Source organism: Haliotis asinina, chromosome 5 (genome assembly GCF_037392515.1).
Source record: "Haliotis asinina isolate JCU_RB_2024 chromosome 5, JCU_Hal_asi_v2, whole genome shotgun sequence".
NCBI lineage: Eukaryota > Metazoa > Mollusca > Gastropoda > Lepetellida > Haliotidae > Haliotis > Haliotis asinina.
This window is the reverse complement of record NC_090284.1, coordinates 42,755,430-42,775,841: the sequence shown is the minus strand read 5'-3', so window position 1 is coordinate 42,775,841 and position 20,412 is coordinate 42,755,430. Positions and strand designations below refer to the sequence as shown.

The 20,412-nt window shown below is 36.8% G+C and overlaps 1 protein-coding gene across 1 annotated transcript in view; it reads left to right on the top strand.

Moving 5' to 3' along the window:
• Positions 1–20,412, top strand: part of LOC137284511 (E3 ubiquitin-protein ligase MARCHF1-like) — a 34,026-nt gene continuing 13,614 nt past the window's right edge. The window contains exons 1-3 of the mRNA XM_067816336.1: positions 1–76; positions 1,622–1,859; positions 12,023–12,295. Of these exons, the coding sequence (XP_067672437.1) occupies positions 1,764–1,859; positions 12,023–12,295 (369 nt within the window). The 5' untranslated portion in view covers positions 1–76; positions 1,622–1,763. The remainder of the gene's footprint in view (positions 77–1,621; positions 1,860–12,022; positions 12,296–20,412) is intronic.

Sequence of the window (20,412 nt, the reverse complement as noted above, 5' to 3'; positions counted from 1 at the left end):
GACGTCATCTTTACATATGGAGGCCAATCGCACCTGGGGATCAGATGTGACAAAATAAGTGGCGAGCACAACACAGGTGAATATTTTCTGTGCATCTACGTTTGGAATGTGAGAAGCTTTGTTGAAAGTTAGTTCAGTGTTTAGTGTGTCTTAGAAGGATTTACGGTACACGCAAATAGAGTGGATTGGTATATAAACAAATCTCTTGCGCAAACTGTCAAGGAAGCTCATGTCCTGCACAGTGTCATTCGAAGCTTCATTGTAGACTTTGTATTTCCGAGTCTTTTGATCATTGTATTTTTTATGTCACCTGTCAGGTTAGCTTCTTCGCACTGCTAAGAAAGACATAAACTATTGATGTTGATGACGTACTCAGTAGTGTTAAATTTCAGGAATATTTAGCTCTTGTCATAAATGTGAAAACAAAACAGATTTCTAACAGCGGCCAGAATGCAGAATGTATTTAGAGGCAATGAACCTTATACGATCCTTAGAGAGCTGACACTTCTGTAGAGGAACAAAATACATGTCAATCGTTGGGGGGTTATAGTTAGGTTTGCCTTTTCAAACAACCATTTAGGATTCTTAGAATTGAGGCTTACCGGTTAGGGTTTTTATCCAATTTGAAACCTGTTACGTACCACCAGAACTCATTAGTGCAGTCCCAAAACATTGCTCTAAAAGATGAATTGGTCAGGTATAATGTTGTGCAAATGACCCTTCAAGCACATATTAACAAGTGTTGTTGTTTACAAGACAAAATATCCTCTTTATGTATGATCTATATCATTGTGAATGGTTGAATTACTTAACCAACCCCTTTAACACAGTGATGGTTGATCTTACTTCATAAAAGAGAACAAGATTCAACAGGACAAATCTTTTATGTTCAGCCTGCATTATAAAATGTCGAGTGATAACATTGTTACGTTTCATATTTTTGTGTGTGCATATTATATACAGTATTATGTTTTGATTAAGAAGTTGACTGCCTGATGTTGTGTGGTCTGACATTGTGTGTGATGTTACAGGAACGCTGTATTGTTAGTTGACACCATAGAAGTCATAACTAGAGATGGTAGTTCATTTCTTGTGTACATAAAGATCACTATTCATAGTTTCTTCAATAAATAGAGACATATTTTCAGTGTAGTTTTCATAAGAAAGTCAGTTCAGTGATACTTTCATCTTTCATTGTGTTCAGAAACAAGACAAGAAGAAAATTTGATGTCACCTGAATTCAGATAAATGCAACAATCTTAATCTCTGAAAATGTAGCTGTTCATGTAATTAATATGCATCATGTTGTAACAAGCAAACATTATTCATTGAGGGATGTTAAAAAACTTAAAAGCAGGTTTCTGTTATGGCCAGCATATACAATGTACAACATTGTACCAAGTAATGCAGTATTTGAAGTAAAGTTAGAAAGATCTCTGTTGCTACATTAATGTCAAAATTTAAAAGGGTCTCAAGATTCAGATACTGTTCATATTAAAAATCACAGGTCCCCATCTGACATTTTAAAAATGTGGAGGTAAATATGTCCTAGTTAACTGTAATTTGGTTTTATCATGTTGGTAGCAAGATTAAAATACCTAATCCATTTCCTCGTTTTCAGACTACTGAAGATCCAGCTGTGATCCTCAGTATGTAGGGCATCTAGAAAAGACATACATGAGTATAGCCACTTGGAAGGACCGTAAAGTTAGTATCTGGATCACCAAACTGGAACAGATGTATACCATAGAGAGTACAGCAGTATGCCAATACAACAAATAGCAGTTAGACCACTCGGAGTTATGAAAGACAGGAAAAACAATGTGTCTGGCCCCAACAAGGGGAAAGAGAGTACACGGGTAAGTATTTCATTGCACATGCAGCGTATGGTCCCTGATATGGATGTCACCGTACATAAGTTTCAGGAATTGATGATACTGATATCACGATACCTATTTACGCAGAATTATTGCATCAATTTTGTTACGTTTTTTAACATAACTATTTCATATTTTTAATAATTGTTCATGAAAAGATAAACATTCTTTTTCTCTTAGAGATTAAAAATTTCTGAATTCTCAACTTTATGCATGAAAAATAATCATCTGAAAAACCAAAATATCAAAAATACATGATACAATTGTAAAATGTAAGTGATGCATAAACATATTTAAACAGATACTTTCAAAACAATATATTGAAACAATTTTGAATGTTTTGTTAATTGGAATCAAACCCGGGTCTTCCATGTGGTGACCAATCTGTGTATTACCCTTTTTAACAGTTGGTAAGCAAAGGTGAACCTTTTACAATGTTTTTTCACACTTCAGTTTTGTGTAGATGTTATCATGTATACTTTTTAGAGTACATGAATTATTGTAATACCTGATTGATGGTGTGGAAGTATCAAAATGTCTACTCTGCCAGGTTATTGACACCAGTTCATGTATTCATTTCACAAAATCTGTTGGTTATTTCGTGGTGGTGGTGGTTGTGGATTTCTGAAAAACATAACTTTATACGATAAGTTAGTTTCATGGGGCAGAGGTCAACCAGATAGAGCTTTTGTTTTCAAGATTCCTGCTGATTTTTAATTTATTTTTCAAAATGCTGACATCAATATCCCATGGTTATGATCCTGATGTGTAAAGTATTGTTTTGTACTGCATTACCTCAACTTGTTTTTCAACAGTAGTTTATTCATGTACTGTTTAACACCTGCTACCCTTTTTGTTTCAGTGAAATATTTTCACTCATTGAATAGATTATTCTTGTTTTGTGTAGTAGACACTGTGGCAGTTGTAATAATGTGTTATGCATTGATGTAAATAGGGTTGTTTCGTTCAGCTGTTCAGCATTAGTTGAGCAGCAGATATTGCTTTTGTTCATATCATTAAGTTGTTTGTGAATACATGGTGCAAATGCATACCTTTCAAGATGCCAAGACTTACTATCCTTTCCTTCTTTCAATTCCAAACTGAGTAAGTAAATGTAGTAAGTTTTTCTCAGCTTTAACCAATATTCCTGCACTATCATGGCAAGTTACAACCAAAATAGACTTTACACATTGTACCCATGTAGGGAATCAAACCCAGGTCTTCAGTGTAACAGGGGTGAAGGCTTAATGATTAATGTGCGGGTTTGTCACACCAAAGACACAGGTTTGATTCCAGACTTTGGGCACAATGTGTGAAGCCCATTTCTGGTGTCCCTTGCCATGATATTGCTGGAATATTGCTACAACCAGTCACTCACTCACTCAAATGCTTCAACCACGAGGCTACCCCACTACCCCCTTTGCTTCAAAGGGTCACCAGGTGTGTTAGTACTGCAGGACATGCTTAGATTGTTCACCAACACCTGGTGTTATCTGAACTTGATTGGTCAGCAGAGTAGGGGAAATATATGAATCATGATTGTTCTGATGAATATTGATCAAACCCATCTTTGATTAATTTGGCTTACAAACACTGAATATTGTTCCAGTTAAGATAAAAAAGAAGATGCTTTCAAGTATTCTTTCACAATGAAAAATGGGAAAGAGTTTTGTATCAAATGTTGATATGTTTCAAGAAGATTATGGCACATACTTACATTCATTTTGGAAAGCATACAAAATATAATTATAAAGGGTGCTTATTTGAAAACATTTTATATGTTAAGAGCATGCCTTGCTGTGTACTGTGACATTCAGTTTACTGTGACCTTTTTGTCAGAAGAAATTCAGGTCATAAAAGTAATGTAGAAACATCTCAAAGATCAGTTCAACAGGTGAACAATTTTCAGAATGCTAATATGCCATCTTCCCTACCCAGTTTTGTTGCCACTTAGTGATTAGTTATGGTACAGTGTTTCTTTCTCAAGGCAAGTATCATCAGGACATTTTCATCATGTTAGTCAATTCTTAAGAACACATGCTGGCATCACCTTGTTACTTGTGATACAATTCATCATATAATATGGACTGAATATACACAACAAACAGTAGGAAGTGATAAGACACTAACATCCAAGTTAAATCTCTTCTTAAATGTATATGGGGCGGTGGAGTAGCCAAGTAGCTAAAGCGTTCGCTCGTCACGCCTACGACCCGGGTTCTATTCCCCACATGGGTACAATATGTGAAGCCCATTTTCTGGTGTCCCCTGCAGTGATATTGCTGGAATATTTGCTCACACACTCACTCACTCTTAATACATGTATTGTCTTATCAAATTTCAACCCTTCCTGACCTCAACCCCCACCCCCATCTCATTCTGTCCCATATTAATGATTTAATGAGGAATAGTAACTTATGATATATATGATGTTAAGAAACTAGAACTGAGCAGTTTTAGTGAAGGAACTTTTATTAGCACTAGGTCCTCGTATTCTGCTGTAGTTAAAACGACATTTTCTGCTTCTGTGTTTGCGGGAGGTACCCGTGTCAGTTCCTTTTGATAAGCCGACAGTTCAAATATTTGTGTAGGTAAGCAGCAAAGATATTGTAGGTATAAGACAATCGTTATGATCATATACACCGTAGGTTAACTGATCAGGGCCTAGATTTTCGAATCTCTCTTAGCTCTAAGATAGTTGTTAAGTTAATGTTTATGTATGGCACTTACAACTATCTTTATGCTAAGAGAGCTTCGAAAATCTAGGCCCTGATGGGTAATCAGTATGTCTAAGAGATAAGTCAGACCTGGGGCCCGTTTCACGAAACTCTCGTAAGCCTAAGATCTCGTAACTTTTCTCGTAGCATCCGTAGCTCCTTTGTTACAGTATAGGAGGTACAATGGCTACGAGAAAACTTACGAGATCTTAGGCTACGAGCGTTTTGTGAAACGGGCCCCAGCAATCTGCGTACTTCTTATCATGACCATCACAAACAGAGTATCAGCAAATCTGTATTGAATGACACAGCGTTAATCCTGGTATCTGGACTTAAGTTTGTAGTCCAGTTTATTTTACTCAAAATCGAAATTGTGTGTCCCGATAGTTACAACATTTGTTTACATCATTCACTCTAAGAACTGTCACATGTGTTGAAACAAAGTGTTGTTGACAGAAAATACACAAGTAATATTATTTGCTTTGTGAAAGTCATGTTTCTTGTAACTTGACATTCACTTGTCAAACTGACAAACTGTTTTCAAGATCACATGAACCATATGGTGACAGGTCAGCTGATATCTGACAAAACACCAAAGTGCTCCCAAGTTACGATTATCTTTATTTTACATTTATAGATCAAAACCTGCAATTGAAATAATGTAACGTCAAAATATATTTCTCTGTTGGTAAATTAACTGTCAGATACAGATACTATTTTCCTGATTTTATCAAAATGAAAATTCATTCTGTATTATTAAGGTTGTTTAAACAAAATTACCAATAAAAAGGGATAACATGCATAGTTGATTGCCATTTAGACACATATAAGTATAAATACAATGCCTAGCCAAAACAAATTGGAACTTCACAAGGAACAAAACTAAATCATATGTTTAATAGCAGAAAAAAGTGTCTATAAGCCAACACCTTTCTACAAAATGCTTTTTCAGCCCTCACCATGCTCACAGTTTGGCTTATCTGCAGTCACACAGTTCTTGAATGGTCAATGCGGTGAAGTGAGCAATACTGAGTGTAGGAAGACAAACATACAAATCCAATCAAACTTATCAATTATGTAATCATGGTCAAATGACTCTATCAAACTTGATTGAGATATACCCAAGATTTATTTGATATTTCTGTTCTGATGGTGATAAATACAATCAATGTACGGTCAGTCTATGTCAGGTTTTCTTCATACTGAGTTTCAATTCAAATAGGGATTCACCTTCTGTGAACCACCACGTTAAAAACTTGTACATTACTTGCTTTTGACATAATGGTCCCCGTGGTAGCCTTATTTTAATACCTGCAGACAAGCTGTTTGGGGTGGCGTGGTGGTTAAAGCTTTTGGTCATCATGCTGAAGTCCCATGTGCGATTCCCTACATGGGCACAAAGTGTGAAGCCCATTTCCGGTGTACTCAGCCACGATGTTGCGTGAATATTGCTAAATGCAGCATAAAACTAAACTCACTCACTCACTAATACTTAATACCCTCAAAATATGTTACTGTGGGTCCCCTGAACTAACAAATGTATAGACAGTATAACTTTCAGTCGTGTATTATCATGTGAGAATTAATGGGTATTATGCTTCTCATTCCCCTGTGAAGATTTGGTCAGAATGTTTGTTGTTACAGCAAATAAATTTGATTTGGAGGTCAGACATGATAACCTTATTGATGCATGTCATGAAATCCTAATGGTGCTCATTGATGTTCTTGATGTCTGTTACAAGATTGTTTTGTCTAGACTTGATTAGTAAAATTAAAGACCTCTTTCATCTGGAGTATTGCTGGGTGCAGAAAAAGCAGACAGCATTACTTACCACTGCAGAAGTCAATGATTGTTTTGTGTTTGTAGAAAGAAGGTGAACCCAATAGTACTCCTACACACTGTGTGAGAGTGTGCGGTTTAGTGTCATGTTTTGCAGTATTCCACCAATATCACAATGGGGACATCATAAATGGGATTCAGAGATGGTAACCATGTGAGGACTTGAACCCAGGTCTTTGCCATGATGAGCAAACACTTAAACCACTAGGCCACTTCACAGCCACCACCACTACACACAGGATGTTGTGACTTTGTTACTGTCCAGACAGTGGGTCAGTAAATGTTTATGTTTAGTGCCCTATCACGCTCTGACCGTCATGGTTATAGTGCAGGCATGCACCAGAATAAGTACATAGAGACGCACATGCCTTTTATGTGTCTTTTAAATCAACATGTATTTATGAAAATGGGATGTGCATGGTGAGTATGAAAAATCATTAGCAGCTTAGATGCATGCCTGTCCCACAAAGCCTACAAATTTCAGGACATAAAATTCCTACAATGGTAGTCCTCTTACTATCTTAGACGACACTTTTAAGAACTATCATTATAAACCAGTTCACAGAGATTCATGTTTGCAGCAAACTGAAAATGAATATTTAGAATGTTTAATCAGTAAAAGCATAAATGGTTTTAAACTTTGGACAAGCCTTAAATGAATTCCTAAGTATTAAGCACTAAATGAACGTTTTATGAACTTAGTTTTTACTTTTTGTGTATAAAGCATTTAGGTACAATGAGTCTGTTGTTTTCACTTTCTGTACATGTAAGTGAATGTTAGCATTATATTAGGCAATAGCTTGTAGATAATCAAGTTAAAAACAAGTGTATAAAAATATATGATACCATTGTGGTGTTTTGTGCTTGCATGTTTCAAAGTCTATGACCTATGCCACTTCCTCCAACATACAGCTGGCATGTTGTAATATAATATAATTACTGTTCATTATGATGCTCGACCATGTCACACACAGTGAGTGTTTCCTGCTGGACCGGCTGCTCCAATGAAATGTTTTCTATCAGTTTCCCATGGTAACATAGATATTTTGAGATGCACGTTACGACTGTCATACACTACAAATGTAGACTTTGTTACCGCTAGTGTGTGGAATTGTGTCATTTGTCGAATATTCCTGTTATGTTTGTTAATGTGTAAAGGTTTTTGGTTACTTTTTGCAAATTACATAATATGCACACAATTTTCAAAAGATGAAATCTCATCAGAGTAAACTTTCATTTTCTATTCATAAACTTGACAAAAAGCCAGGGTTGTTTTTCTTTTGCTGTTCAGTTTCATCACTAAATCAGCAGTTAACTGCTGAAAGTAGGCACTATCAGAATGTGTTGAGAACTAACTGTATCTGTAGAACCTGTTCAGAAATATTATTGGTCAAGTTTACCCAATTTGTTCTGAACATATGTTTAATGATGCGTATCAGATTGTAACTTAGGTATATCGAGATATGCTGTGTAGCACAACATTTGTTATAATGGTCACTTTACACAGGGTTTATCATCAAAGAGCTGGTTTGACCATAATATTTGCAAGCAAAGTAAGAATGGGCCCATTCTGCTAGAATGTAAGTCATATTGTTTTGTGTTCCTTCCTGCATATTTTATGTAACTATGTACATGTATATCTATATTCATAAATACATAATAGGTAGCATATGACAGTGCCATTGATTGAACGAGCTCTTGGATTTGGACTGAATGGATCATTGAACTGTGGCAAATATGTTTGCTTGTCTGACAGTTGGTATTTTAGACCATCCATAGTATATGGCAGGGGCCATATAGGGCTGCCCTCCGTCTGTCCATCTGTCCGAAACCAGGATTGTACTCTACCCACTACTCCTTAAAAAAACTTTCTGTGGAATTCAGGGAACTTATAGATGGGGTTTCTTGGGACTCTAATTGTGTGCATCTCGAATTTTGTTTTTGTACTTTATTGTTTGTTTTGGTTTTTTTTAAGTTTAGAGACATTTGAACTTAAATACGTTTTGCTGAATTTCTGAATTTTTTATGATAGTGTATTGGGGACGAAGGAGTGGATGTACGTTATCCACTTCTGCTCAGAAACTACTTTATGGAATTCATATAGATTGTGCATGTGCTTTATAGAGACTCTAAAATTGTGCATCTCATATTTTCATTTTGTCTTTTATTTATTGTTCCAATTTTAATGGCATTTGGACTTACATATATTTTGTTGAATTTTCCTCTGAAAAAAGTGTTATAGGGGATGAGGTCTATCCATAAAAGCTGCTCAACAGAATTGATTAAATCTTTAATTGGGACTCTAAAGATGTGCCTCTCATACCTTGTTCATCCAGTTTCTTAATTTTGTCACTTCTACAGATGTTTCAGTTGAATTTTATTCTATTCATCCTGTACATCCAATACAACAAGAGGTATTGTTTATCCACTTCTCCTCAAAAACCATGGCTCAAAACTCAGTTTGCTTACATATGTATTTTATACAGACTTTAAATAAAGGTTTGTATCTCATATTTTGTTTTTGTATGTTATAGATTTTTGTATGTTTAGAGACATTTGAACTTACATACATTTTGTGGAATTTCTCTCTGATGATAGTGAAATAGAGGATTGAGTCTATCCACTTTTCGGCAAAAAATGCTCAAGAGAAATGATTAAGCTTATACATGTGTTTTATAGGGACTTGAAAGTTGTGCATCTCATAGTTGGATAGATGTTTATTGAACTTGCTGAGTAGAAATTAATCACCAGAGCACGCTAAGTGTATTGAACGCTTCCTACAGCAGTGGGAGACACTGGACACAGTTTTCTCTTGTTTTTGTATAAGTTAATGATGTATTAATCTTTTACTGTCAACAAGCTCAACTTACGGAAATGATTTTTGTTTTGGATGCTTAGTCATGTTTTTTTCGCACTTCCTTGTTTTACTGGATCTGTAAGACACTGGGTATGAACATTTGGACACTGAATACACACAAAGGAACTTGGACAATGAATTATGTTACTTGTATTCCACCAGCTTGATACAAACACCTTGTGACAGAAGCCACCTGGAGTTAAATGAACTGTACAAGCTGTGAACTCTGACCTGTACCACACAGGAAACTACAACATGTCCATTACAGTCTGTGACTATGTATGTGGATCTTGACCAGGGCAAGTCTCTATTTTGTGAGTGCAGTTAATGAAGGAGGGAAGCCTTTATCAGCTTTAGCATGTTTAATCGTGACAGTCGAAGGTTTGTTTGTTTGTTTTCTGCCACACTTTGCAAGTCCAATAGTATGATGGCGGTCAGTTAATATTTTTGTGTGAACCAGACAGTGATTGACATCATGAGCATTATAATGCACTGCATCCAACCAAGTGTCAGAGCTTCTCTACCACGTCTCATTTGATCTCCTTCTTAACAACCATTGATGACTTAGGTCTTATGTGTCACCCAGAATCCTTACAAGTCAGTGTATTTCCCATTAATTCTCCAGGCACACCTGCTGTCTACTGAACACAGAAACTGTGTGTCAGAGGATATTATTTGAAAACCAACTGAGCACTAACTCATTGTGCGGCACAGTACTGAACAGAGTGAACATGCGAATATAATGTACTTACAGCCCCAATAAATGCAGTTAAGGTCCGTCTGTGGCTTAGTCAATCTGTATTGAGAAGTTCGATAGCCTGTGTTAATGCTAGCTAGTTGTTCGCTTGTGACAGCTGTGTAGAGAAGTTTTTAAACCTAGGGTATCAAATTACTCTGCACATTATTGTATGAAATGTTGATGGATAAGTTTGATTTGCACTTACTGCATGAATGTATGCAGCCTGATATGGTGACCTGCTTCTATACATGTAAACGAATGCTTAGTCTCTTAAAATAAATAGTTTTGATGGCAACAAATCTCTGTTTAAATTGAGAGGGATCCTTGAAATAGGAGATTCAGAACATGGGGAAAATCTAGTAAGGACTTGGCTGAAGCTAAAATGATATGGTTCAGGGACTCTGAGATAAAGCACAACATAAGCTTCTGCTTTAGTTCCAGAGATTGTAAACAACCAACCCACTGAATTATTGCATATTCTTCATTTTTAAAACATCTACAATTTATGTACAAGTATAATGCTGAAGGTGTATCCTAGTTTTTTACTATACTGACCAGCAAAAGAAACAATTTTCGTCAAAATGAAATCTCATTAAGTAAGCAAGAACGTGTCATGTATTTAGGCTGTCCAACATGGTGTAAGTTTTTGTTTGCCAAACTTCTTAATGTCTTTCAAGAGCCTCGGATGACAAACACTGGGTAATGCCACGGCTAAACTTACGCAGGGATGTGACAGAGTATTCTCTACAACCGTGTACAGCTAACACATAACTTATGTGTTTGTGGTCAAATAAACCTGAGTGACACCAGGAAATAAATATCACCTTGACATGTTTGACCTTTAGCCTTTAAGGGTGATCCATTTAACAATACTCCTTCATCATTAATCAGCACCACTATACTATGCTATGCCATGTGTATATGTTCATGACCATTGCCTACAGGCAGAATAGTTGAGTGAGTGACCTTGACCTTGACCTTGACCTTGACTACTGAGTGTTCGTTGGGTTTATGTCATGGCCCAAATTGACGTGCATTTAGTGTCCTCAGTGCCAAGTGACATTGTATCAAATGTGCTTTTGTTCGCCCAGCAGTAAATGGGTACCAGATAGGTTTATGATGTGACTCTATACCTTTTCGTATGTCTCACAGGCGACTTGGTTTGTATATTCCCAGGGAAATTGAAATTCGATTTTACTGTTTCATTGACTAGGGAATTATTTGTTCATCATAATGAGCATTCATTTACTCAATTTACTTTGGCATATCTTGGACATGTACAAACAAGGTTTGAACCAGAAGTTCCGTGTTGTGAATAGCAATCATGATTCTGGTGAACCTGTGGAATAATTATGTAAAAGCCCAGTTACGAATGATCACTAGTGAAATCTACTGTAATTTGTGGCAGGTGTAGGATCAACTGACAGTATCTTCTCTTATAAACTTCATTTTGGCAGGGTAAAAACATCAGTATCAGGATGTTTCTTTCTTAAAGAATGGCCACCTTCTTAAAGGTGGGTAATGTGACAGTTCCAGTCTGTTTTATTTATGTCATGAGAATTACATTTAATTTCAAAGCAAATTTCCCAGTGGATAATAGTGAAATAATGGCTGAGAGACAGCAGTCTGCATCAAACACTTTTAAGTCTGCAAGTGCAAACACACCACTGGACATAATTTATTTGTTGTGTTAATACCTCTAGTATTTAGTACTAGTAATATTAGGAAAGGTCAGTTGACTGTAAGACAGTTTACTAGAACCTGCCTTTGGTTGAGTAGCAATCTCCAGACTGAACCAATGTTTCACACTGGACTGTTACGTGTTCCTTAGATGTCTCTGTGTGATGACCGTTTGTGGTGTCCCCTACTGTGATATTGCTGGAATATTGCTGAAAGCAGCTAAAGCTAAACTAACCCACTGTTCAGTGTATATGTCTATCTGTGTATGACGTTGTTTTGAGGCATAATATCAGGAAATTCATAATGTTTCAGGAAACAATGCATGCAGATGCAGTGACAACACGTGGAACCGAGCGATGTGAGTCACAGCTTTCAACAACCTCAGCTGGCATGGATATCTGTCGAATATGCCACTGTGAAGCTGAGCCCAACAACCCACTTATCTCCCCTTGCCTCTGTTCAGGCAGCCTCAAATTTGTCCACTCATCATGTTTACAAAAGTGGATCAAAAGCTCAGAGAAAAATGTCTGTGAACTTTGTAAGTTCCAGTACGTCATGACAACGAAGACCAAACCATTCAAAGAGGTGAGAGTTTTCATGTGACAATGTCATTAATGTTGAAGTTTCTGTCTGACAAAGAACACAATCCTTCTGATTTTTTTCTTTGTGTGAAGATACAGGCTCATTTAAGTATTATGAAGAAATGATGGAATCATGTATCAAAAGTTTTCGCCATGGTTTTATCGAAGGGTGAAACCGAACTTGAGACCTTCAGACCCACTCAGTTGCCTGCTGTGGCAGAGGAGCGATGGGGTAACCTTGGAATTAAAGCATTTGCTCATCATGCGGAAGACCAAGGTTAGATTCCCCACTTTGGTACACCGTGAAGCCCATTTCTGGTATCCCCTGCCACTATATTCCTGCTATATTGCTAAAAGAACATAAAATACTCATTCATTCATTCATTCACTCACTCACTCACTCACTCACTCACTCACTCACTCACTCACTCACTCACTCACTCACTCACTCACTCACTCACTCACTCACTCCAGCGGGTAGGAAGCATAGGATTGGGCACTGTAATATCTACCTTGTTTGAGTCATTGTTTTCAGCATAAGCGTTTTCATCATAAATGAGTCAACGTCTTACTGCCTATGATTGTGACCCAGGTTTTGTGTAACAACTGAGTAAATAAGAAAGTAATATTGATTTATGAGGGCATAAAGTTATCTTGGCAATGTGAATATATTTCTCTATTTGTAAGCCAAACATTCCACAATGTGTTGAGATACAACTTGGGTGTGGTTTGGGCCCCCCCCCCCCCCCCCGCTAGCTTCAGTACTGTATGGATCTAAGGAGACCTAAATTCTATTTGGTGTGAGACCTTGGCAAGGGCCCTTCGGATTTTGAACTCTGAACAAGACTCTTTTTGTAGCAGCTTGTGGAAGGAGGATCTGATCACCCAACCATTGCCATGACAACATAACTGCGCTATTACTGTTTACAGTTTGTTATTTGTTCTACCATTTTGGAAGTGCACCTTACTCCCTGTCCATGTATACAATATGTATAATGTATAGAGCAGAGGGAATGTAACACTGAACTCACACTTACCACTTTCAATTCATGTGTTGGAAAAAAAGGATTACCCTGGAAGTTTTAGTATTAAGTACTTTTGATTACACGATGCCATTTAGAAAGTGGTCAAATGCAACATATGTCATATTTGGGATTTCACTTTCTTAGTAAAGTACAAATTCTAGTACTTTTTTTCGGTTGAGTCCCATCCGGGATTCGAACCCGCACCCTCAGAGTCAGGCACCTAATCACCAGCACACAAAGTCAGCCGCCTAGCCCGCTCAGCCACCGCGACTTCCACAAAAATGAAAGTCGGACAACTGGTAGTCTAGACTGCGTACTTTGTGTACCCCTCTGATGAGTGTAAATTGGCACGGCTCCCACGGCCGAAAGCTATGATTACACGATGCCATTTAGGCGGCTGACTTTGTGTGCTGGCGATTAGGTGCCTGACTCTGAGGGTGCGGGTTCGAATCCCGGATGGGACTCAACCGAAAAAAAGTACTAGAATTTGTACTTTACTAAGAAAGTGAAATCCCAAATATGACATATGTTAAGTACTTTTATCGGTATATCAGCACATAAGGACTGTCTACAGGCATTGTTGGGAGTGAGGGGGTATTTTAGCAATATCCAGAAATACCACACAACTATTGTAAATGAGGGAGAGTTGCACATAACTCTGAAAGCATCACTGTATTCCCTGTGCTGAGTAGAAAAAGACACAGTCTCAGAATATTTGTTTGATTGTAATATATAACTCAGTTTGTATTGAAATGGAATTGTAGTTAGCTCTGAGATTCACACTGATTTCCTAAAACAGAGTGGTTGAGTTTTGGGCTGCTTTTAGCAATATTCCAGCCATATCATGGCAGGGGACACCAGAAATGGCCTTCACACATTGTACCTATATCGGAAATCAAACTTATGATTTCAGTATGACGAGCAAATGCATTAAATAATAGGCTACCATGCATAATAAAGCCTGAACTACATGATAAGGTTGCAATACGCTATATTGCAGTTATGGTAAAACTATTGTTATGATATGATGATATTGCTTTTAATTGAGCCAATTGCTGAAGTGCCCCTCTAACAGCTACTGGTAATTTTGAATATATTACATTGTAGAATAGCCCTGTATTATCAAACATAGACTTTGTTATTATTGTCGAATGAAGGGTTGTTACATCATGTTTTTTGTGCATAGTATGCACTTGAGTATATTTCTTTGTTTTGATTGGTGTTGACACTGTTGTGCCCTTTATAAACTTACATTTTGAAGTTATAGAATTACTTGCCCCTTATCGAACATCTTCATGTCATTAGAAATAAACATGACCAAATGAGCACAAGATAATCCTGTTATGATAATTAACTTGTCTAATGTACAAATAGTAAGTGTTCATTGTATATGCCTGGATTTGGGACTTGCATTTGTAGTTTATTTGATCATTTTTAGTCATATTTTCATCCATAAATACTTGTTGACATTGATGTGGGTGAAGTCATATGCAAACGACCTGCTTATTTTTCACTTTGTTCCCTCTAATGTAGTCTGTGATACAGACCCTGACACAAATGTATCCAAGAAAGCCCATGCTAGTCAGGAATATGTGTCAAGCCTAGTTAACTGTAGTTTTTGAAAATGAAGAATGTCTCTGGGCTCCTTTTCATAATATCTCAGGATATAAATTATATGCACCATTTTCTCTGTGAAATATGTTCATTTAAAAAAAAATAGATGTTAAATTACCTCTGATATGACCCTGTTCACCACAGTCCTGCTTTATCACATACAGTGACAGCACACACATTATTCACCACTAACATGGTCAGATTTTTTTTGTGAACTCTCTGAATGAACAAATATAATGCCATGCTTCAAGTTAAACAACTTTATAGTAGTTTCACTATTATGTATCAGACTTTTGTTTTTGTGACATATTTTGTATATCAACACAAGAGGTTAAACTCCATTGGTTCCAATACAGAATTGTCAACAGAATATTATCAAAAAATACTTTTCTTTTTAACTCAAATATTCACTGAGTGATCAATGTGAGTTCTGTAATAAACAGAGATAAACTATCGTGCACTTGTTATTGGAATGTAACTTAGTAAGTTTTGGAATGACTTCCTTCACTGGATACAAAAGTGTACACATGTTTCTAATTTGAATCTGTGGAATTGGTCTTGTTTGGTGTCAAGGAGAATGTTATTAGAGATAAGATATTTGATTTCATTTTATTGCTTGCCAAGGTTTTGGTTTACAAAATACAAGTTTCTTAAAGTTAAACCTCTTTTTTGTGTCTTCAAAAAAGATGCCTTTGCCAGATTTAAAATTGAAAAGACCATGGCACTTATCAATTGCTCTTCAGCAAACTTCCAAAATCTGGATGCTTTACCACACTCTGTTTTCTGAACTGGAAACAACAGAGCAGTATTTTTTGCCAAATTTCAACCTGAATCAAACTGTTTGTTTTTTGTATGTAACTATCTTGATCACATATCAAACTAAATCCTTTTTGTATCTGCCTGGTCTTGTAATAGTCATTATGCTACAAATGTGTGAATGGTGATGTGTGTATGTGAATTTTTGTGCATGTGCATGTTCAACTCTGAAAAACAGATATTCACTAGTACAATATACTGCCTAAGATCATCTGGATCTTTGATGTATCATGTAAGAATTTGATCTGGAATTTTAAAAAAAACAAAAACAAAAAAACAACATATTTTGTGTATTGCGCCCAGTCAAAAACTACTTCCTATCATGTGAACAAGCAAGAGAAAACAAACTTTATTACTGATATGTGGAATTTATCATACAATGGGTAGTGTTCTCAGCAGGATAAAACCAACGGATATTTTCGGTATCCGTAGGGGTCATATGCAGATACCAACGCAAACGATGGAGGTCATATGCAAATTGTAGGGACTACTTTCACACTTTAAACAAACATGACGTAATGCTCATCTATCAGCAGTCATGTCCAGATTGACAGCCGTGGTTATGGTACTGTGAGTACCTTGATGAGAGAAAATTGTTGTCTTGTAATGATAGATGGGACTGATTACACTAGCACCGAAATGCAGGCGTCTTGCAATCATTGACTCTCGAAAATCTCGAATCAACTGTTCGACACTTTGTCAGTTGACAAGTGTGCTTGCAAAATGCCTCACGAACATTATAATTATTGTTGGGAAATTTTCCCAAATTCCATATGTGATTTTTGTAATTTTTCAAACTAAGTTAATATTTGTTGACAACAATACGCTCTTTAACATAAAAGCTGACTGGGAACGACATGACGTAACATAGTTAAATGAGTGATCAGTAGAAAACTGTGTCACCGACCATGTGACGTCACGTATTACTACGCACATATTTGTGACGTCATAGATATGTGGGCACATCTCAGGAAGTTTAGTTTCATGATCTGTGGCAAATGAAATCACATTTTTTAAAATTTTAAAGTAAGAATGACATTGTATGATAAATAGGTTATCACACTCTTGTCTTTTTCAATGGTTAATATCCTGCATTAGGAATAAACACTATGTATTCAGCTCATCAAGGCTCCCTAAATACAACGTTTATACATTTATTCTCAATGCAGGATATTAACCATTACAAAACACACTCGCGTGATAGCCTATATATATGATTCAAAACTGCTAGATATGATGATTCAGCATTTCAGTTGTATTTTCAGTTGTGCTAGGCATTGTGTTACAAAAACAAAAATAACCAAGTACATTTGTACCAGCAAGTAACAGGAAGTAGCAACCAGCTGTTTTCGTACAGAGCTAACCAGGATTCAGTTAGAAAAGGAAGCATCATAAAATTTATGGCGCAAGTAAATTCTGTGTGATTTACAATCATGACTTACAGGTAAGACCTGCAGTAGTTTTGAAGGCCAGTAAAGGTTGTTCCAATAGTTTGGTGGTTGGATAGCCCTGTGGTTCAGGGTTTGATTTCCATCATGGGAACAGTGTGTTGAGCCCATTTCTGGTGTCTCTGGCTGTGATATTGTTTGAACATTGCTTTAAAGTGACATAAGACAATAATCAGTCTCTCCAGTAGAGGGGTTTTGGGTAGCCTAGTGGTGAAATTGTTAGCTTGTCCGAAAAGAAAAGGCAAAGGCCCAGATTTGATTCCCCACGTGGGTGCAATATGTGGAGTGCTTTTCTGTCCCCTGCGGTATATTTCTACATTATTGCTAATATCAGCGTAAAAACCCAGCCTACTCACTCACTCCAGTGGAATCGAAATGAGTCATATGTCATAACATCTAATACAGCCATTCTCATGACAGTAAAGTTCGGACTGCATCGTTTATGGGGATTGTCATAAAATATTCAAAAGATTTAAGTTCAAATACAGACATGACCACTAATCATCATGTTGTTTTTTTCATATTTTTCGTTTGGAACTGTACTGTAGGAAAAACTCTTACTGACCTAGACGTTTTGTTGGAACTTTGTGGGTGTGTTAAAAATATTTATGTAATAGCCTTATGATTTGTGTGATTTTCTATCTAAAGTTATCCCAGTTTGGTAGAGTGTCACAAATGACGTCAAGTCACTGAGAATAAATATTTTTATCTACATAACAGTTTTGAGCTGTTCCCTAGGTCTTATTGCCTTACCATGACCATCCAAGACAGCTCTTACGCATGCTTAATGTAAAGTATCCTTGCTGTTTATGAGATTAGCCAAGGACCTATTTTTTAAAGATGGGTTTGTGAGAAACCATAGTAGAACATGTTTGACTCATTATACATTGTCCTTGGTGCATTCTACCTACTCAGTGGCAGAACGACCTTACTATGACATGTCACCTAAATACGTCACAATGCTGTCCAAAAGTTAAATAGGACACCATTAAATACAGTTACTGTGAATTACCTAGACTTAGCTAAACCTATCAAAACTTGATTTTTGACAGAGGCAAGCAACTACGTTAAAACTGAAAAGAGTGCCAATGAGATTGGAGATTCAGAACCTTCAGAGAATCTAGACTCTTTTCATTTTGGGATGAACAGAATGGAAAAGCAATTATGTACAAACTTTGGCAGTTTGGTAGCTGTGAAGCAATATGTGAGGCCTTGCATATGTGTTTTGTATTTTCAGTTGTGTTTTTCTAATGCTGTTACCTTTGCACTTCAACCATTCTGAAAGTTGACACTGCCAGTACATTGTAAACCTATTTATGGCCATGGCTATGGTATTTCTGCAGCCGTGCTGTAAGTCTGGCGATAAGTCCATGTATGTGTTGTTTGTCTGTCCTTATAACAGACTAGCCTGGAAAATGGGACATTTACATCAGTCGTATATGAGGACCACATGGTTTAATTATGTATATATATGTATGGATGGATTTAAATATGTATGGAATTATGATTTATACCAACACATACTGGCTTGTACAAGTGTACAGTTTCTACCATTATACAGTTTAGGTTCTGCTGGATTTGTATGTTTGTTGTTTGTTGTCAGTGATATTTCATTTATCTGTAAATATTTGTGTCTGCATTAGACAATCCAGTCAGGTTGTAGTTATAAGCATCAGTCTATATAACTGGTATACAATGACATGTAACAGGCAAGTCAACTAGCCTGACCACCAGAGCCCCCAAGTCTTCTCTTACAAGCAGATGTTACTGATGAACTTCACAGGTATTTCTGGAGTAGCTGGACGTTCTATGGATGTCATATTTTGTTCATATCATACCAGTCTAAGTAAACTTAGTCTCTGTGTATTTCGTTACACTCCACCACTGATTCTAACAAAACCTAGTAGAAGGTAGCGTCTGGTAACCTTTGAGCGACCAATGACCGTCCAATCAAATGCGAGACGGCTAAATAGATTTAACCAATCAGACAACGCCTACTATTTATTGATCAGTCACTGACACAGATCTCTCCACAAACAAAAATCTGCATATAACACAATTATTTGACCTGCAGTATATACACTTTGGGGTTTCTGTTGACATGGTTTTCCATGAGCTAATATTTCCGCAAGATGACATCCTTGAATATTGCCCAAAACACCATTTTCAGCGACTGTTTACTCACCGTTTTCAGGGTTGTACGTATGTCGTGTGCATCACCCGGAAGCGAGCGTACGCTAAATAGCATTCAGAATCGTTCGGGTACAAACCTTTACGAGATAAAAATTCAAAAGGTATGTGCTGATGTCGACTTTTGTGGTTTGGTAAGCTGTGTTCTGATTGGCCAATCTCAGAGGTTGCCTGATGCGACCTCCCATATGGTTTTGTTGGACTCAGTAGTGGAGTGTAACGAAAAGTACTGAGGATAAGTTTACTTAGACTGATATCATACAAGTTTTGGCTTATTTTTGTTCAACATTTGTGAAAGTTGTGTGATATTTTGAGCTGTTACTAAAATTTCTTAGCAGCTATTACTAGTATTAGTATTGGCTATTGACTACATTTTACATAAGTGTATCATGATCTAAGTTAATAGTTATCTTTGTGGCCATTTTGAATTGGTTCGTACGAGATGGAGCTACAGTACACTAGATTTTGATTCATATTAAGGCTAGCAATTAGCTAACTAACTACTGCTTGACAAGTATTAGATGAGCCACAACCTTACAAATAACCCCAAATTGCATATATGGGAACGCCCTCCAGAACAATCCATTTGAAGAGGGAAACAGGTTGTTGTATAAATATTGAAAAGTTCAATTTCCTAGTGCGAATCATGTCGTGATGGGCTTTTGCTGAACTGAATTGCTCCAAGAGACACATGTTGAACAGCAGCAGGATTGATTTCACACCATGGTCAGCATGTATTACATGTGCTTAATTGCCAATCTACTTGCAGCAGCCAAATGTATTTGTCCAGATTACTTGCCCCGCCTGCTTGTCACAAATGCATTCAGTGCGCCGGCTTATCTAATACTTGTCAGTAGCAGCATTCATTCATAACCATGCTTCTTAATTTACTGTGTCTATATTTTCTTTTTGAATCTTTTTAAAAACTTTATGCATATGTGATACAGAATTTTTGGTCTTGGAAGTCTCTTAATTCCAATGCTTGTAGGGTTGAAAACTAGTACTGAGTAGCTTATTGTTATGTGGCC